The following is a 19,778-nucleotide window of genomic DNA, read 5'->3' as shown; positions in this document are numbered from 1 at the left end:
AATGCATATAAAAGAAGTTCATTGTTAGATATGTATTTTACATTGAAGCGTCAAACTTTGCATTTGTTTGGCAAGAATTAAAACCTTTAAAGCACTTAAGACATTTTGAAAAGTATGAGAAAAGGATTTACTCAAGTAAAATGCAGTTTTTTATTCTTCTTAGGTAGATGTGTATTTTGTACCTCCATTTTCTTTCTCTTCTAATGTTGCACTGTTAAAAGCATGTCAAATATTAACACATGTGTTTGATCATTGCTTTATTGAAATTAACTCAATTGATTGACTCATTTTTGTTTTCTTTTTAGTTATTATTTTACATGAGCTAATGCTAACAATATACATTTTTGGAGGGTGTTTTTTTTTCCAATGGAATGGAATAAAATAAATAATAAGCAGAACTTGTAATGGGTCAATAATATGCTCTACACACTTTTTGTATACACTCAGGGTGTTCATGGCTAAAAATGTCCCATTGAAACCCATTAAAAACATTAAAACCACATTTTTAATCCTCCAGTCATCACAGTTAAACACAAAACATGCATTTTTATGATTTTAGGCTTTTATTCTTGCGACATTGTTTCCAATTTGCTTTTTTTTCCTGTTTATCACTAAATGTCAGCCATTCCCTACTTGGCATCAGGGAAAATGGAATGCTTTCCCCCTAGTTTCTTAACCATGGTACACATTTATTAAAGTGTTGAAATAAAAATAAAAAATTAATAATATCCCATAAAATCAAAGTTTTTCATTAGTAACATAACCATATAGTATATGTGATGAATAAAATCAAAGTTATTGCTCATTATTAAAATAATCAAAGCTGTGATAGTAACTTTGCTGTGATAATAACTTTAAGGGAAATTCGATTTGTAGTTAGAAAAGAATATTTTGTTTTTGTGTGTGTTTTCTAAATTTGACACATCAGAGTTTTGCAATTAAACTGACATTTAACGGGTTAAATTTACCTAAAATAATTTATGTTTTTATTTATATTTATGATCAGGTGTGATACAGATTAAAAGATTTATGCAAAAAAAAAAAAAATGGAAAAAAATGTACAATTTTTTTTTTATTGTTATTTATTTAATATTTGCTTCCAATTTTGGTCATGGACACCCTGAGTGTAACCTTTTTTTTTTTTTTTAATAATCTGAAGGATAATATCACTAATGATATAATGATATCAAATCAAAATATTTTACATAACTTTGGTCAATGGATTAACAGTGCACAAATGCATCTTTTCATTTTTCATTCTTTATCTTTTAGATCTTTATTTTCGCTATTAAAAGTACATTTTGTTTGTTTTTTTCAAGACCTGGTTGTGTTTTTCTTGTTTCCTGTGTGCTGGCTTTCTCACAGAAATGTTTGTTCAGAAAAACCCATCTAGAAACCCCCATATGGATGGACACATTTATGACAACGCACATTGAATACAATGCCATTAGTTCAAAAGCTATTAATCCACAGTAGCATGAATTTGAATATGAGGGTTCAACATGCTTTATGCTATGAAAGAGGAGGCTGGGGTGGAGGAGGTGAAGCTTTTCCATCAGCAGCAGTGTGATGTATCAGCATTAATGCTAGCAGGGATAAATGAGAAGTACATCATATTTAAATGAGCCGCTGTGTTGAAAGAAAGAGCTGTGATTGGCTGTGGGAGCTGGGAGGCAGTAATTAGGATCAGCTGGCCATCAGCTGATCATAGCTGGGCAAATGAACTAACGCTAGACTTAGGATCACAAGGAAAACAGCCATTATCACTGTAAAACCATATTTTCATTAAAAAACGAGGGATTAGATCAAGAGAAGCACCCAAATGTGGTTTGTTATCACACCAAGAAAAGAGATAGATAAAATGTGTTGATGTTTGTCCACTTAGGGCTTCCATATTTTACTTTTTCTTTACATTACTGTGACAATAGTCTTCATATTTATGATGACAAAATGCATGAATAGTGATAGAAGCTTTAATCCCCTTAGTTAATTGATGAAGTGTGCTAAAGTGAGAACAGGAAGTCATAACTAATTATGAGCCCCGCTGATCAACCAATTAGATTTAATTAACCAAGAGCATCTGTGAGACACTTGAGTTTTTAATTCACTTAAGGCACATTTATTCACCCTGATCTACTTAAAAACATGACAAAATCATTTAATTATTCACTGACTAGTCTCATAATGGATCAGAGTTGTCTCATAAAAAGTGTGACTTAAAGATCAGGATGTTCTATCCACCACGTTTTTTGTTTTTATTATGAAAATGTATAGTTCCTAGCTGGTTTAAAAATGTCTCCACTGCAGTAGGATACATTTCATTTTGCTATAAATGAGCATTTTAGAATCATATACTGTATATTATCTGTAGCAGCGTCTGACAGAAATGCTAAAATTCATCAAATATCCCAATGTTGGGAGGTTGAGTCTACCCAAAGGTTTCCTCTCTCAGGAACTTTTTCATTAATTCATCAGTGCACTCCGGTGGCCTCGGCTTGTTATTGTAATCAACACGGACAAAAGCCTCCGATGAATCCATCTATTTATTCATGAGACCGGGTTCATTATCACCCACCTTTTTGACGGGAATTACAAGTAAAGGCTCGTCCTCAGACTCCAGGTCTTCTTCACTTTGATAGCACAGAAGAGTTTGGCCCCTGAGGACGCTGTAGACATTTTCCCAGCAATTAAGGTCCTCTTCAAGCTGAATGAGAGCGAGGAGGAGAGTGATTCAGTGAATAATAATGTGATATGATATTTGAAAAGTCACCAGGAGAGATTAGAGTTTTCTAAAACTGTCACCTTAACCCTGAGATGTCCGCTCATGACGGGCTGGATCATGCACAGAGGCTGAGCCATGAGGCGGCAGCACATGTTCCCGTACAGAGGCAGCCAGTAGGGGCAATCCTCTGGAGGAAAGAGAGGTTAAAAGGTTAGTTCAGTTTTGTGTCGTTGGGTTGTATCAGGTTCTTGGCAATAGTCATGGCACTACCCTCCAGAGATCTCAGTGTAGGTTTCCCTTTTCTGGAGACAATAAGGAGGCTAGACTATGCAGCACTTCAGATGGTGTCAGTTGCGCCTCATAATTTAGAGAGTTTTAGGTGAAAATACACTATTTGGACAAAAGTGTTTGGCCACACTAGTTGATTTTTCAATCAGACCCATTGAGAGGCACCTGGCTGCAGCCCTCTCTGGTGGGGTGTTTTGGGCTGTTACAGACCTCTACCTTGACCATGAGGCAGGAAGTGACGTACTAATCCACCCAAAACCTTGTGGTGTGTTTGATTTGATACCCCCCCACTATAACCCTAGCTTTTAGGATTCAGGTGCCCAACCCTAGCCCTTTTGCGATGATTTGTGGCTCTTCATGGAATGGGTTTCCATGGCCGAGCAGCTGCATGCAAGCCTCACTTCAACAAGTCCAGTGCCATGCATTGGATGAAGCGGTGTAAAGGACACCAACACTGGACTGTGGAGCAATCTAAATGTGTTCTGTGGAATGATGAATCATGCTTCTCTGTTTGACAATTGGATAGTGGATTTTGGGTTTGGCGGATGCCTTCCTGACTGCCAATTGTGAAGTTTTCTGGTGTAGAGACAATGGTATGGGGCTGTTTTTCAGAGTTTGGGCTAGGGCCCTTAAAGACATGGTTTCATGAGTTTAGTGTGGAAAAACTTGACTGGCCTGCACAGATTCCTAACCTCAACCCCATTGAGCACCTTTGGGATGAACTGGAATGGCGATTGTGAGCCAGGCCTTCTAGTCCAACATCAGTGCCTGACCTCATAAATGCTCTGAAGAATGAATGGGGAAGAAATTCTCCAAAAATATTCCAAAATCTTGTGGAAAGCCTTCCAAGAAGAGTGGAGAGTACATGTATTTGAGTACAATGTCATTAAAGTCCCTGTTGGTGTACTGGTCAGGAGACTGAATACTTTTGTCGATACAGTGCAGGTTAAAAATCAGCCCCAGTTCAAGTCCAGCCTGTGGCTCCTTTCCCATGTGTTTCTCCCCTAATCTCTCATCCCAGGACTTGAAATACTGAGTTTAAGGATATTCAGCAGGGGAAAGTAAAGAGAGACACAAAAGAAAGGTGAAGACTCACCTGTTGCTGCTACGAACAAATCATGGGTCTTAAATCCTTCCTTGACGTGATCAATTGTCAGAGTTGTGTAAGCCAGCAGGTTATACTTCGGCCCCCTGAAGACAGACATTGTGGAGAGACTTATTCCTACTTTCAAAGGGTTTAACATCTAAACTTGTATCTTAAGTTTCAGAGTGAATTGATGTCCTTACATTCGTGACATGTTTGGAGATAGAGGCGGCGAAACATTTCCAGGTCCTGCAAACCCTGCATTCAACACCGATCCACAAGCCGCTGCAGACTCTAATGCAGCACGGATCTTCTTCCCAGAGGTGCCTCCCAAAGAACCCCCCAGGTAGCTCCCTCTCCGGGCTCCAAGAGTCCCCGGGGGGAAGTCCTCGACTGCACTGCAGCTGTAGAGCTCGAAACGAAGCTGGAAGCCTGGACCGGCCTCCTTACTGCTCAAACACAGAGATGTGCATATAAGAATGCATGTAACGTTGTTGAGCAGAACAGAAACTTAAAAGTCAGAAGAGTGACTTGCAATATGACGGTGTCTTCAAAACAGATGTCAGTTAAAGTCCTGTCCACCATCACCATGTCAGTATCGTAGATTTCTGTGCCACACTGCAGCAGGCAGAACACAGCACAGCGATGGAGCTCTGCAAAAGGACAGAGAGAAACTGCACTTTATGTCATATTGCTCTAATTCTAGCCACTTTTGCATGGTAAGAACCCTATAGATGACATTACTTTCAGTCCTTTTCATGCATTGTTACAACCTTTATCTTCACAATTACAAAAAAAGAACAATGACGACGATGTTAAGAAGGTTTCCATATAATCTAATACAATCTTTTTATCCATATAATGTCAATTAAAACTACTCTGACTTACCCCCTTTGTTTTTGAAGTACTCTGAGTCTTTCCACATCAGAGGGATTCGCAGGTCTGCAGAGAGCAGATATTAGTGTTAGAATATATAAGGTGAAAATCATGCAATAGTTTAGTACCTTTTGAAGTGGAGTTGTATGAAGTACTTTTCAATTCTAAAGGCAATAACCAAAGAAGATGCACTGTGCCTACTGTTAAAGAGCAAAAACTAGGCTAGAATAGCAAACCTCTTAGCCTTAATGTGCTGTGTCCATTGTTAAGTCTTTAAAGTTTTATAGTGTAAAACTGTCTCAAAGTACAGCAGCACTTTGCTGCGTCAACCACAGCCCTTTACTGCTCCGGCCTCCTGATGGCCATCCTCCAGGCCTGCGCCCCATCTCTCCAGGTATTTTCCTCGCTGACCCATTTATGATGCATGCAACCACCAGGTCCTGAGCACCCAGTATGCAGTCAGTGAGCTGGATCAGGCCTGGGAAACTGCACCAGATACCTGTATCAAATTCTCTATTGGACTGAGGTCTGGGCTTTGGCCCGGCCTCTCCAGAAGGTTCACCTTTGTGTCTTCAAACCATTTCTGTGTAGCTTCTATTGTTTGCTTCGGGTCATTGTCTTGTTGGAAAATAAATCTTCTCCCAAGTAGTTCTCTTGCAGACTGACTAAGATTATCCTCCAGGATTATCCTATATTTTGCAACATTCATTTTACCCTCAACCCCAATGTTTATTTTGTCAACTAAAATTATGACTAAACATTTTCATCAACAGCTTTTTTTCCATGACAAAAACTAGACAAAGACTAACAAAATAGATCTGTGATGACTAAAACTGACAAAAACTAAGTTTAGTTTTCATCGAGATGACTATAACTAGAGTAAAATGTAACGTAGTTCTCGTCAGACATTCAAAATTCCTGATATTTCTCCACTGTGGGTAAATCTGTCAAAAACAATGCAGCTGTAGCTGTTCTGCCTCTCAGCTGTAGAAAGCAGGGACCCCAGGTTTTGCAGGTTACAGAGAACACAGCACCATGACTTGGTACCAGATTTAAGCGAGTAAATAAATAGACTAAAAGTTAAGACAAAAATGTGGGGACTTTTTATGGACTAAGACTAGACTAAAATATTTTTGAGTTTTTGTCAACAAAAATTAGACTAAAACTAAAAAGGGTAGAAATGACTTAAATGTGACTAAAACTAAAAGATATTTTGTCTAAAGACTAAGACTAAAATAAAAAAATAGCTGCCAAAATTAACACTGAGCAACCCTTACAAGCCATCCAGGGCTGGAAGCCAAGAAGCATCCCCACAGCATGATGCTGCCACTGCTGTGCTGCACAGTGGGGAAGGTGTGCGGTGTTTGCTGTCCGCCAAGCATAGTGTCTTTTCTGATCGCCAAAAAGCACCATTTTGGTCTCATCAGACCAAAGAACTTTCTTCCAGTTGGCCATGGCAACCTTCCACATGCCTCTTGGTGAACTCCTGTTGAAATTTAATCTGAGTTTTCTTCAACGGCGGCTTTTTCTTTGCCACTCTCCCATAAAGCTGGTGAAGTTTGGAACTCCTTCAGAGTAGTCATAGTGATCTTGGTGGTCTCTTTCACTAGTCTCCTTCTTGCACGTTCACTCAGTTTGTGAGGACGGTCTGATCTAGGCTGATTTACACATGTGCTATTCCTTTCATCTCTTAGTGATAGATTTTACTGAACTCTGGAGGATGTTCAGTGCCTTGGAAATTATTTTGTATGCATCCACTGACTGATACTTTTCAAAAACCTGTTCTCTGAGGTGCTTGGAGTGTTCTTTTGTCTTCATGGTGTAATGGTAGCCAGGAATACTATTTAATTAGAGACTAGTGACACAGGTGCCACTTGGGACACCAAGTGATTCTAGTATATTGACCATGATCAATTAATAAAATCAATAAAAGGGTAAAACATCCATTTTTATTGGCTCTGAACATGAAGCAAAAGTAGCCTAGCCTCTATATTGGCACTCCATCAGTCCCTCATTAGCAGGGCCACATTTGCATCTCCTGTTATTAGTATCCTGACCATTATCAAGTACTTTACCACCCTACTGAAAAAAATTAAAAACCATCAGTTTCAGACCTTTTTATGGAAGCTTACCTGAAAGCGCCAGTTTCCCCAGACATGGCACCACGTCTTCAGAAGACCTGCAGTGGAAGAAATAAATCAGCTGTTCAGCTCTGCATTCATACTGCTCAGGCATCCATACAGCAGAGTACAGAATGTACAGATGATAAAATTACACAGACATCTGGGCGAACTCGTTCAGAAACAGCGCAAATTACAGTCTCCAGAAGAGAAATAACATGCTTTAACATATCTGTTTCAGATATGAAGAAAACTGATTCTTAGTTGATATAAACCATCATCTCGATCATGTTTTCTAGCATATTGTATGTCTTTTGTGTCAACAAAGGCATAATTACCTGCTTCTCAAGTCGGCCAAATTAGTGCCTATTCTGTTACATGAACATCTGCTTTGAAACACAATACATAAAGCAAACCCACACATCATATCATAGCATTGTCTCTGGGTATTTAAGACTTCAAGGGTTGAGACAGTGGGCATGCCTGCCCTCTGGTGGCTGGCTGAAGGAATGTGAAAAATTCACCAATGCTTGCTTTCTAGGACTGTACTTATGGGGCTTTTTGGTTAGGGAGCTGTTTGAACTCTCTAAAATAAAGGAAAGGAGCTTCAGTGCTTCCTTTATCATCTCATTTAGCAGTTTGCACATTGAAGCATCCTTTACCAAAGGAAGAAGAGGAAAATGTGGCCCATAATTCCTTTCATCAGCTTAATTTAACCTCCTAAGACCCTGCTTGTACATGAGGAAAGAACATTTGCTGAGATAATTGCCCAGAATGTCCAGTGAAGTTGAAGTAATTACCTGACAATGTTGGGAGAATTTGCTAGGGAATTTGTTTGGGTGCTTTGGGAATTTTCTTGCAAATTTTCAAAGAAATGTTGAGGATATATTTGTATTTTTGGGGGAGTTTCATTTGAAATTTTGGGTATTTTTTTTCATAGGACTTTGTGTCCATTATTTTCATGGAATTTCAGGAAATGTATATTTATTTTGGAAATTTGATTCTAAAAAGCATAGGGAAATTGGCCTTGAAATCCTACGGGATTTGCTTTAAAATATTCTGGAATTTACATGATTTTGTTGGGGGAAATATTTATTGGAATGTTTCGGCTTTATAATAAAATTTCACTGAAAAGTTAGTTGAATATTTCAATAAACTGAGGGTAAATTTTGATGGGATGCTTTAAAAAAATGTTCAGGAATTGTCATCCAAATTTCTGACTATTCCTTTGAAATTTGAGGAAATTTGTGTGGATATTTGGGGAAATTTGGGGGAATTTTTTAAGTATTTATTGGAATTTTGGAGATAGGTTTGTATCTTGTCTTAGTAGTATTCCATTTGATATTTTGGCTGAATTATTTGTTCGTATGTTTGTTTGTTTGTTTGCTTGTTTTAACCTTTTTTTTTTTACTTTTGTTTTTTTCTATGTTAATCTGAATTACAGTAATTCTGCATTTTTAGGTATTCTAATGGAATTTTGATAAATTAACTTGTAAATTGTAGGGAATTTGATTGGCCATATGTGATGGGGGAGTAAAATTGCACCTTTTTTTATTTTTTAGGAAGGAATTTTAGGGGCAATTACTTCTGAAATTTGGGGAAATTGCTTTGATTTTTTTTATTATTATTATTTTGCATTTCAATATGAATTTTAAAAACTGATCGGATGTTTGGATGGATGTGTTTGAAGTTTTTTGGTATTTTTATGGAAATATGGCAATTTGGTAAGCTTAGTCAGAAATGTTTGAAAATTTGATAGGGAATTTTAGAGTTCATTTTCTTTGAAATCTTGGGGAATTTGCTTTTAAATATTATTTTGAATTTAAATGGAAAACTGGGGTAAATATTCATAGGAATGTTTAGGGTGTCTTGTGACATTTGGGAAATATCTGAAGTTTTGGGTCACTTTTTGTGGGATGCTTTAAATTCTTTTTTAAGAATTTCCACTGAAATTTGGGGTCATTTCTTTAAAATTCTAGGAAATTCATTTGCGTATTTTCAGATGTTTCCATGGAAATTCTGGGGATATGTCTGTATCTTTAAGGGAGTTTCATTTGAAATTGTGGTCATTTTTTTTTTTTTTTTTTTTCGTTTCCATAGGAAATGTTTGGGTAAATGTATGAGAAATTTTTAAGGCATTTTTCATTTCAGGTGTTTCCATAGAAATTTTGGGGGTATGTTTTTGTTTTTCAGAGATTCATTTTAAATTTTGGCAGAATGTGGGGGAGGAGGAGGGCAGATTCACATAGGAACTTAACGCTGCACTTAACATGAATCTCAGACCAGGTTTTAGCTGCTTTTGTAGTCCAGTATCAGTGGACTGTAGCATCCACCCAGTTTAAGTGCAGACAAATTCCTTTATCCCCTCAGTCGTCCTTCCCTCTTATTTACACTTTTCCTCAATGCTATGACGTCTTATTATGAGGTCAAGGAAAAGTGGAGAAGAAAAACCCTGAGGGTTCATTTTCTGGCCTTTCAAATGGACCCCCAGTCTCCTTTCCTTCCTTCGTCTGATAATAAAAGCATCTACTCACTACTAAAGACGCATATCCTTGCACTGCGTCTGACCTGTGCTCCACTCGGTGCAGGATCTGAGCCTTCCTCATCCTCTGGAGTTGGCTCAGCAAGGCCAGAATGCGGGTATTGCAGGTGAGCAAGCTCTTGGAAGCCTCCAGGGCCTGTTCTCTCCTGGAGCAGAATCCCAGCAGCTTACTGGCTCCTTCCCGCATTCTCACCTCCTTCTCAATCTGCTTCAGCACCACTTCATCCTGGAACAAAGAACATTCTTGTCATTAACTAATGGTGACAATATTCATAATCTTTGGACTAAAAGGAAAAAGATAAGCTGCTTAGAGCTGTGGGGGCTAGAAGAGAGAATTATAATGCTCTCAGAAACCAGAGAGTCAAAAGTCAAAGTGTGACTACACGGCATTCTTTGTCCACACAGAAATATTTCAACAACTATTGAAAAGACTGACAGGAAACTCTGAATATGTGCTCATAGTTCCCCGAGGAATCAATCCAGCAGACGGTGATGATCCTTTGACTTTACATCTAGCATAATAAAGAGGTTGGATCAAGGCCGCCCATAGATGGGGGGCTACCACATGGGGGGCCCATGTAGCTCAGCAAAAACCTGTAAACCATGCTCTAATTTTAACCTAAATTATCAGAATAGTTAGAGCCAATTATCAGTATGGTTGGAGCGACATATAAGACTTGTTTATTGTTGCCATGGAGCGCTTGATGTTACATAAAGACATCCACATAGTGACGTGGGAACCCACTCGGCATTTCAAGATTGAGATGAGGCCAAACATGCCACTCCGTTCACCCACCTCCATGAGCTCAACAAAAAACACACTCCATATGGTGCATTTACTATTCTATACTATACAGTCTACTGTCATTTTGGTTTCATGGATGAATTTCACTCAGTGAGGGAGAAAAGATGTTAAAAGTGCTGTTCCTATTTTGTGCCGTAAATGGAGCTCAGCGAAAGCTCAAGCAGGAAGACTGTTTCTACTCATTCATATCAGCCAGTCGTTCGAGTAAGGACACTGGAACTCTCCTCCACCCCAGCTACCTCCATTCAGTCAGTCAGCATCTAGTCCACATCCTCAGAGGTCTGCATACATCGGTCCCCTCCTCCAAGCCACCTCATTGTTCCTGGTCCAGCTTTTCATAAGTCTACTCCTCATCTGATCCTGCATCCCTCATCAATACCAACGGTGTCTAGATCATCCTGACGTTTGCCTCACTACCCCTTTATGGAATCATCATAATATAGTCTAACTGCCAAAGGCTTGGCACGTTTCTCTTTTATTAAATTTGTTAAATAAATTATTGTTAAATTCGTATGAAGTTTTACCTGATTTAAATGGTCCCAGAATGCTCTGGGAGTAACTTGCAGCATTAAACAGAAAGGTCACAACTCGTATGAGATTCATCCATGAAACCAAAACATCAGTTACTGTTTTGTAAATGCACCACCCCGGGCAGCAGAGTTAACGTACTGTGTTTTTAAGTGCTTCTGTCCAATAACAACTGTCTTTTTGCTGGCCTGGCAGCACTCAAGCCCTCCAACCATCCATCTTCTTCCACTTATCCAGGATCAGGTCCCAGAGGAAGCTGGCAGGGTAGGTCAACCCAGACGACCCTCTTTCCAGCAAGGTTTTCCACTTCCTCCTGGGGGATTCCAAGGCCAGATGGGATATATAATCCCTCCGGCAAGTTTTGGGTCTTCCTGCCGCCCAGTCTCCATTGTACCTGACCCTCGTGCTTATCCCTGCAGGTGGTGGGCCCACAGGGTGGAGGCCACATGTTGTCTTTTCAGACTGAGCCTGACCAGGCCCCAAGGAGTAAAGCCCTGCTTCAGGGGGCACCCCAGTTTCCCTATTCCAGGCAAAGTGACTCCAGACTGTAGGTTCCGACTCATAAGGGCAGTCACGAATCAGTCTTCATCTGGACCCTACCTGGGGACCAGTTTACCTTGGGAGACCCTACCAAAGGCAACATAGCTTGGGGGTTCACTGGAGCGAACAAACCCCTCCACCACAATAAGGTGGCGATTCTCTGAGTCCTCAACAGCATTCATTATGGCAGCTGTTTTGAATTCCGTCTTTTTTCTTTTGATCACAATGTTCTTAAGTTACGGTCACAATTTAGTCATCTTTAACCTTTAAAGTTTGGTTTATGTCAACGAAAAGTCCTTTGATTTTTTTACTTTTTGTCACAATGTTTAAATAAAATGCTAAACAATATAAAAGACTCCCGTCCTACCATTAGGGGGTCAGAGGGTTCATTCTTCTACCATAATAGCTCAACATCCACCAGATAAATTGGCCCTCAATTTGTCAAATTCATGGCTACTAGATAATCTCTCCTACTGACTGACTCTGTGACGACAACATGTTTGAATGAAATGCCTTAAAAACTGGAAGGATGACCTTCATATGTGTGGAGGCAGTAAATGAAGCTCCCAGTGCTCAGGTGAAAAAGCTGACTGTTGAGGGATTGATCAAGTGACGCCAAAAATACTTTGATATTTGGGGCAAATATGTCACTCAAAAACTGAACTCCATTGTGATTAATGTAGCAAACACCCAAATTTCCATACATCTAAGTTCTCATTCTCACAATAAAGTAGTTAAACATCCACCAGATGGTTTGGCACCACATTTGGCACATTCAGGTCTATAAGAAGCTTTGTCTTTCAGGTTTAATTAAAAAGTCTGTCGAAACCACGGCGGCTTCAAAAGTCCTCTTAAGTACTCGAATAGCTGCCGTTAGCATTTTCGACAGCATGGGTAGCACCTTCGCATCATTTTGCACAAAGCACCACTATGTCTAAGCACATCCCAGTAAAAGAATTAGCAGGTTTTAGACTCTGAGAATAAAATCCTCTACTCCCTCACTGCTCTAACTCATGTCTGAAGAGTTCTGTGTAGAAGACTAAATCCTGAGGCTGTAGCCAGGAGAACATTTCCAGGAAATCATTAAATGTTTTCCCTGCACTCTCAATGACGTCATTGCTGTTCTGTTTTTCATTTTTGTTCGGGGGATGACGGCCATCATATGGTATCATAATGTGGTGGCATACCATAGGTCAGGGCGTCAAACTCAATCACAGCAGGGGCTGGATTCTGGATTCAGGTCTAACCTGAGAGCCTAACAGGGTCAACATTTAACCATAACTGTCAAGCTCATTTTCACCAGTAATAAAATACGAAAAAACAAACAAAAAAACAAACAAACAAACAAACAAAAAACAGCACTGATGATAAATCATTTGGAAATTCAAAAAAGTAAAAATGATAAGTTTAAAGGCTCGAATATAAGATAAAAATTCAATTTGTTAGTTCAAAAGATCAGAACACAATATTATAAATAGAAAAATAATGTTTTAAAAAAACAAATATATGAGGAGAAAATTAAAATCAGTTTGAAAGGTCAAAAAATGAGATCAAATTTGAAAACATTAGTTTAAAGGTCAAAATATTACTTAAAACTTTCACTTGTGAGTCTGTTAGGTCAAAATATGGGATTAAAAAGACAAAATTAGGAGTCAAAAATGTCAAAATATATGCCAGAATTAAAACTGATGACTTACAAAGTTAAAAATATCACTTAAATTTAAAATTGGGAGTCTAAACGGTCAAAATATGATATAAAAAGTAAAAATTATTAATTTAAAATGTCAAAATATAAGAAAAAATTGAAATCATGAGTTTAAAAGTCAAGATATTGAATTAAAAAGCCAAAGTAAAGAGTTGAAAAGGTCAAAATATGACTTAAAATTTTAAATTGGGAATCTTAAAGAATAAAATGTGACATATAAAGTCCAAATTATGAGTTTAAAAGGTCAAAGTATGAAATAAGGATTCAAAATCATAAGTTTGAGTCTTAATCTTGAGATGCAAAATTGAAAATACTAAATAAAAGTACTTATTTCTTTCCCAACATTCTTGACTTTTTATGAAATATTTCTTACTCTTTACTCTTTCAAGTTTTTATGGCTTAACAAGAATTTGTTAAATAATCAAGTTGAAGTTTACATTTTTATACTGGAGGAAATCTGCAGACCTCATACTGGTGGGCCAGTTATAATCAAATATGATATGATCTTGCTGGCCAGATATAATCGTTCCACGGCCGGATTTGGCCCCCGGGCCTTGAGTTTGACACCCCTGCCATAAGTAATCAAATTGTACTATATCTAAACATTGTATTATATTGTATTGCATGGTAAACATGGTATCATACTGTACTGCATATCATATTGCACCACTGCATATCTTATCACGTTGCGTCATATTGCTTCATTTCCAGGGGAGGAAAGTAGCTAATAACATTTACTCAAAGTACTGTAACTGAGTAGCTTTTTGTGTACTTGTACTTTTTTGAGTAGTTTTTAAAACCACTACTTTTACTTTAATTTGGGTGTATTTTGAGTGATGTATTGTACTTTTATTCAGTCAGTCAGTACTGTATTTTTAAAAGCATCAAGAATTGAGTAAAAAATAAACACTGAAAGCCACAACAAGGAGGTCCAAGCTTTTCTGCCAACAAAATGAAAACGACCAGTCATTTGTAAATGGGGGAGCTTTGACCTGAAAAATAACAACTCTTACCAAAGAAGCAAGTATGTTTTTTATTAATTTGAGTGGTAGATAGCCCTCTGAAGAATGGGCTCCAATCCCTTTTGTTAAAAAACAGAAATAAACTGGGTTAAAAAATGGCTAGAATACGTTAAGTAGTAGAAATCGGTTAGAAATGGCAAATATTTGATAAAAAATGTCAAAAAAAAAAAGCAAAAAGTGGGAAAAATGGGTTTAAGTGGCAAAAACAGAAGTAAATAGTGGTAAGGGGAATTAAAAAGTGGCTGAAATTACTTTAAATTGGCATAAATGGGGGTAAAATGTGGTGAAATGGGATGAAAATTGATATAAACGGGTAAAAAAAGGTTGACCAAGGAAAAATGGGCAGACATTGGCAGAAATGGGCAGAAATTTGCAAAAATGAGCATATCACATAGTGAAATGTGGTTGAAATGGGCGTAAAATTTGGTACAAAGTGGTTAATAGAGGCAATAATGGGTCAAGAGAGGCCACATTAGGTGTAAAGTGGCAAAAACAGGCAGAAAAAAAGTGTTGGCAAGGGTCTGCAATGGGAAAAAATTGGTTTTAAGTGGCAAAAATGTGTTAAATTTGGCAAAATTTTCGGGAAAAAGTTACAAAAACTGGTCAAAATAGCAAAATTGGTTTAAAGTGGCAACAGTGTAATTTTAAAAAATATTCTTAGGTTTTTACGGCATCTTGTGACCCCCTCTTAGTGTCTCGTGACCCCTCATGGGGGGGTCGTTGAGAACCACTGGTACTCAGTACACAGTACTCTACCATATCCCATGGTATCCGATGGTAACACACACTATCAGATCGTATTGTATTGTATCATGTCCTCCTGTGTTGTGTGGTATGTTATTGTATCGTGTCATGCTGGACAGGATCATATTGCATCACATTGACTTGTTCATTAGCTACCATGCCACATTACTTGGAAACTTCTGCGTGGATTACAGAGGGAACCTCAGAGGACTCTCCATATCATATGTTCATGGTTTTGGTTCATATCAGTGATTGCTAAATGGCTGCAGCAGTGCATTGTTAGAAACTCTTAGTCAGTTACAAGCAGACATGTTGAAAGAAACATGCAGACCGCGCTAAAAACTCAAACTTACACTAACAAAGTGGAGGAGCACGATTGGTATTTCCCTTTCAGGTAGTTGTCACTGATGGTGATAATATATCTGACTGCCATTACATCATAGGTAAGCAGTCACCATCATGAGCCGTGTGACTTTGAAACACCGCTGATCCTTCAACTCAAAACACCCCAAACCAAACCTGTTACATAAGCGCCCCGTCCTCATGGGGTGACAATGCAAAGTTAGTGCATCAGACTAATCTCTGGATGCAGTCCAGCTGTCAGAGCTATACGACCTGCCGGGGCTCTGACACAGTTTCAGGTGAGTTTGTCAAAACAGAGAAAAGACACGGAGCGTGTGTGAACTTTGCCCTCTTTACTTCATACAATCTTACATTTTATTACATCTACAGCATTTCCTGTTCTTTGATAGAGTCTGCAAAGAAAAACATTATACAAAGTAGATGGAATTCATTGATGGAATTCTTCATTGATAATCTCTTTAGTAGCTTTTATTCTTAACCGGCTATAAATAGATCTAAATACTGATGGATTTGAGGGATCTGTTTGATTTTTTTTATGTCATTGTTTGGGCTGACTGATGACTTTTAATCACCCAGTACAAACCATGAAGAGACAAAAGCAATGTTTTTCCCATTAGCATCTTAAATGATTATCTAAATGTATGATTTTTACACATTTTCTTACATTATACTTCTTAAGATGAAAGCAGGGTCGTTTAACTTTGCGTTTCCTTTTTAATATATTTCTAAGTCATGGGTGTTTGTTATGTAAGACTTCAGCTATATGGTGACCATCAGAGTGGCTTACTTGCTTGTGTGTGGCATTATTAACATACCACACAAGTTTAGAGAAGTACAGCTTAGGAATCAGAGGTTCCTTTCATAATTCAGCCATGTTTTAAGGCTTAAGCTCTGTTGATATGCGGTTCTTTTGGTCTTAATTGCCCCATAAGAATTACATAAGGTTTAGTTCATTCAGCTGGTTTACTGAAATCCTCCATAGGTTTGTGACATCATGTTATATTATGAGGGATCACTGGTTGAAATCAGTCCAGAAACCAATATAAAACTCCTACGATTTCATGGAGAGTCCTGTTATTCTACACTTGTAATGAAGCTGAAGTTATGTTTTGTGCACTCCTTCAGCCTTCAGTCACTCCTAAAAGCTACTTCTGATCATGCAAGATGGACTCTAGACCTACACAGCTTAGAGTCAGCATCACCAATCCAATATGGTGACAGTTTCTACCAGAGGACACATCATCCTTCCATCAAAGGGCACGTCAGGTATGGGAGCATATGCCAGTTTGGCACTTCGCCACTTCACAATGGTCCTGTAATGCTCTGGACTCCTGATGACCATCCTCCAGACCTGTGCCAGGCCCATGCTCCACCTCTCCAGGTATCCTTCCAGCTGGCCCCTACAAGATGCACACAGTTGCCCCCAGTATCTAGACCAGCACACGGGGTCCTGGGCACCCAGCAGTGAGCTGGATCAGGCCCGGGGAAAGCGTGCCAGGTGCTTGTATAAGAATTTCTGGCAGCTGACGCTTCCCATCCCTGCTTTTCTGAGCATGCCATCATTATACACACGGTCCTGCCAACAGTACCTAAAAGTGCGCTGAAGAGAAGTCGTCCCAATGGAGTCTAGTTGGTGTCTCTGGTATTAGGCAACGACCAGGCCTCACAAGAGTAAAATAAGACTAGAAAGACCACGTACCAAAAGACTCTGGCTTTTGTCCACATGCCCAGATACCAGGAACGGCACATATCAAAGGGGAATAGTGGTTCTTAGAGTCTAACAATGATGTGACGGCCGGAGCATTTTCTTTATCCATTTTTACTGCTGAAGCATCGGACAAAGAGTGGAGTGTTTCTCAGCTAATCCTTCAGACTGAGGTACACAGATCCCATTGTTTTGCTATATCTTAAAGCCATTTATTCATTTTTAATCCAATTTTTAAAGTCATTGACAATCATGTTTTCCCACTGGCTTCATATGATTGCTCTTCACTGCCAGGTCCCAGCCTGGGGGGCAGGACCTCCTACAGGGGGCACCAGAGATCTCCAAGACAGTCTGGCTGCGAATCTCCACTGTCAGGCCTAAAGTGAAAGGCTATCCTTGGCACGGTACAATTTTATTAATTCTTAAAAGTTGGAAAAGGTATCTGTATGGTCCTACTGGGCATGTAGACAGTTCCAGTTGAAACAAAAAAAAATTACAAAATAGAATCTAGTAGACACTTCCAGTTTAAGTATTCGAGTATAAATTTCCCATCAGGCCTGGCAGTGTTTCAAATTCATGGCTAGACGTGGCCAGCTGGGTGATCTACTACTGTGTAGTTCCCTAGAGTCCCGTCTCTTTTTGCATTCTTTGTATGGGATGGAAATAAAGAACGTTGGCTCAGCACTTCAAAGGTTCATAGGTGTAAAGCAGGAAACCTTCCACAATAAGGGTGTGAGACTCCTCCTCCTTAGTCTCAGAGTTTGGGATGATCTTCCAGGGTGTTATTAACGCCATGAGATTCCTAAACTTCACCGGGTTCCCCAACCATGCGTAAATCACACTCATCATAGCGTCTATGTCCAGAGCACTGATGACTTGAAGAATCCTGATGGACCACTCAACAATTGGGCAGGCTTTTGATCAGTCAGTCACTGATGCCGATGATGTACTGCATGATTTCAAAGTGGTTAGAAAGTCACAGAGAGTTCAATGAAACCGTGAGTGCAGGGATGGTCGCTTCCACAGAGAGAGAACCATCTGCTCGCTGCTACTGCTGCATATACTTTAAGTTTTTGCTAAAGTAATTATTAAACACTTATAAAATGCTGTATAAAATGATCTTTTGGTAAGAAAAACACATGTAGACCTATTTTCTTCAGGGTTTAAACAATTAAACAGTTAAAATAAATGTTGATTTTTGACAGTGATGTTGGCGATGAGCTCAACTTTTGTTTGGTACAAAAAAAGCTCCAAGGAAAACATTTGGAAAACCATTCCTGCTTTGCAGGTGCTTTTAAAAACACCTCCTATTAAAGAAGTCCTTTGGGACATCAGTAAAGGACATCACATTCTGCCTTTATGCGTTTTTAAAGATGGCACTGCTATGAATGTTTCCCCTGAGTCCTTATTAAAAGTGTCAGAGAGTTTTCAGAGGATAGGAGTTTTCTCTAAGTCATTTCCAAGGGGATTTAAAGGAACGATGCAAATAAAAATATCATTTCTTTAAACAAAGCATTGCCTTTTTGATATGCAAATTACCTGCAACTATCTTTATGATAAAAATAACCTTTATCTATCAAGCACTTTATAAAATCAAAGTTGTGAAAGTGCTTTACAGATGCAGCAACAATAAGACAAGGTAGTTCATATAATCATAAGCAAAGGGAAAATTAAAAGAGCACACATTTTAAGAGAAATATAATTTAAAACAACTCTGAAGGATACAAAAGCTTTTGTGAGGAATTTGAAAAAGTAAATCAGAATAAAAATTGTAGTTCAAGTTAAATCAGGATAGATTTGCAGGTAAAAGAACATCTTTAGATGAGGTTTAAAAGGGATAACTGATTAAAACATCATTATTATCCTTAAAAAATGTTTTTGTCTTCTCCACATGTTTATGAAATATAAAGTCATGCTATCTAAGGATATAACAAAATATTCTGTCATGTGCTCCACTCTTGCACTGCAAATCTAATCTGAGCATACGTGGACATTTTTAAATCAAAATATCTCAGTGCATTTATTATAATCCTTATTCACCTTGCAAGCCCAAATAAACATATTATTCCAGCATCTAAGAAGCAAAATATAACGCCAGCATTGCCTGTGATAGGTGAAAATCCCTACTAATTTTAGCTTTAAGTTTTGAAATTGCATGTATCATCAAAGATGTATTTACTGGACTGAAACTGTGGCTTTTTGCTTTTTTTTATTATACTTTTTTTTTTTGCAGAAATGAGACAAATGCACCCGCTTGCATTTGGTTTGAAGTGCGCAGACTTCAAGGCACCAATAGGAAGTCCTTGTATCTAAAATACTTGATGTTTAGAAAAGTACTGCATATATTTACCAGGGTATCCACTGGTTAAGTACAAAGCTATCACTATTTAATGAGTAGTTTCTGTATTCTATTTGTAAAATGACAATAAAACATAAAACAATAAGCCTGAAGCATACAGAAACACTCCTGGACTGAGCAGTTATTCCAACACTCACTAACCTGTATGTTATCATTCATGTTCCCTCTCCTCTGCCCCGGTCTGCGTGCTGTCAGCAGGAAGTACAGTGAGCGGACTGACTAATCTCAACGCTGAGTGAAAGCGTGTTCCCAGGGGACACAGCAATTAGTTACTCAACAGAGAGATCAAAACAGTATTTAACGTCACTACAAGAGGTCGCAGCAGGAGAGATTAGAGGATTCTTAAACCTTTTGGCCCTTTATTCAGCCTGCTTT

The 19,778-nt window shown here is 38.5% G+C and overlaps 1 protein-coding gene across 1 annotated transcript in view; it reads right to left on the bottom strand.

Annotated features, from left to right (window-relative positions):
• Positions 1–19,562, bottom strand: part of LOC121525586 (rhotekin-like) — a 44,612-nt gene extending 25,050 nt beyond the window's left edge. The window contains exons 1-9 of the mRNA XM_041811644.1: positions 19,545–19,562; positions 9,659–9,858; positions 7,103–7,149; positions 4,983–5,036; positions 4,630–4,747; positions 4,298–4,543; positions 4,107–4,201; positions 2,803–2,909; positions 2,576–2,704 (exon numbers count right to left, since the gene is read on the bottom strand). Coding sequence (XP_041667578.1) covers positions 2,576–2,704; positions 2,803–2,909; positions 4,107–4,201; positions 4,298–4,543; positions 4,630–4,747; positions 4,983–5,036; positions 7,103–7,149; positions 9,659–9,858; positions 19,545–19,562 — 1,014 coding nt within the window. The remainder of the gene's footprint in view (positions 1–2,575; positions 2,705–2,802; positions 2,910–4,106; positions 4,202–4,297; positions 4,544–4,629; positions 4,748–4,982; positions 5,037–7,102; positions 7,150–9,658; positions 9,859–19,544) is intronic.
• Positions 19,563–19,778: the final 216 nt, after the last annotated feature.

Source organism: Cheilinus undulatus, linkage group 17, assembly GCF_018320785.1.
Source record: "Cheilinus undulatus linkage group 17, ASM1832078v1, whole genome shotgun sequence".
Taxonomy (NCBI): Eukaryota; Metazoa; Chordata; class Actinopteri; order Labriformes; family Labridae; genus Cheilinus; species Cheilinus undulatus.
This window is presented reverse-complemented; position numbering and strand designations above follow the sequence as displayed.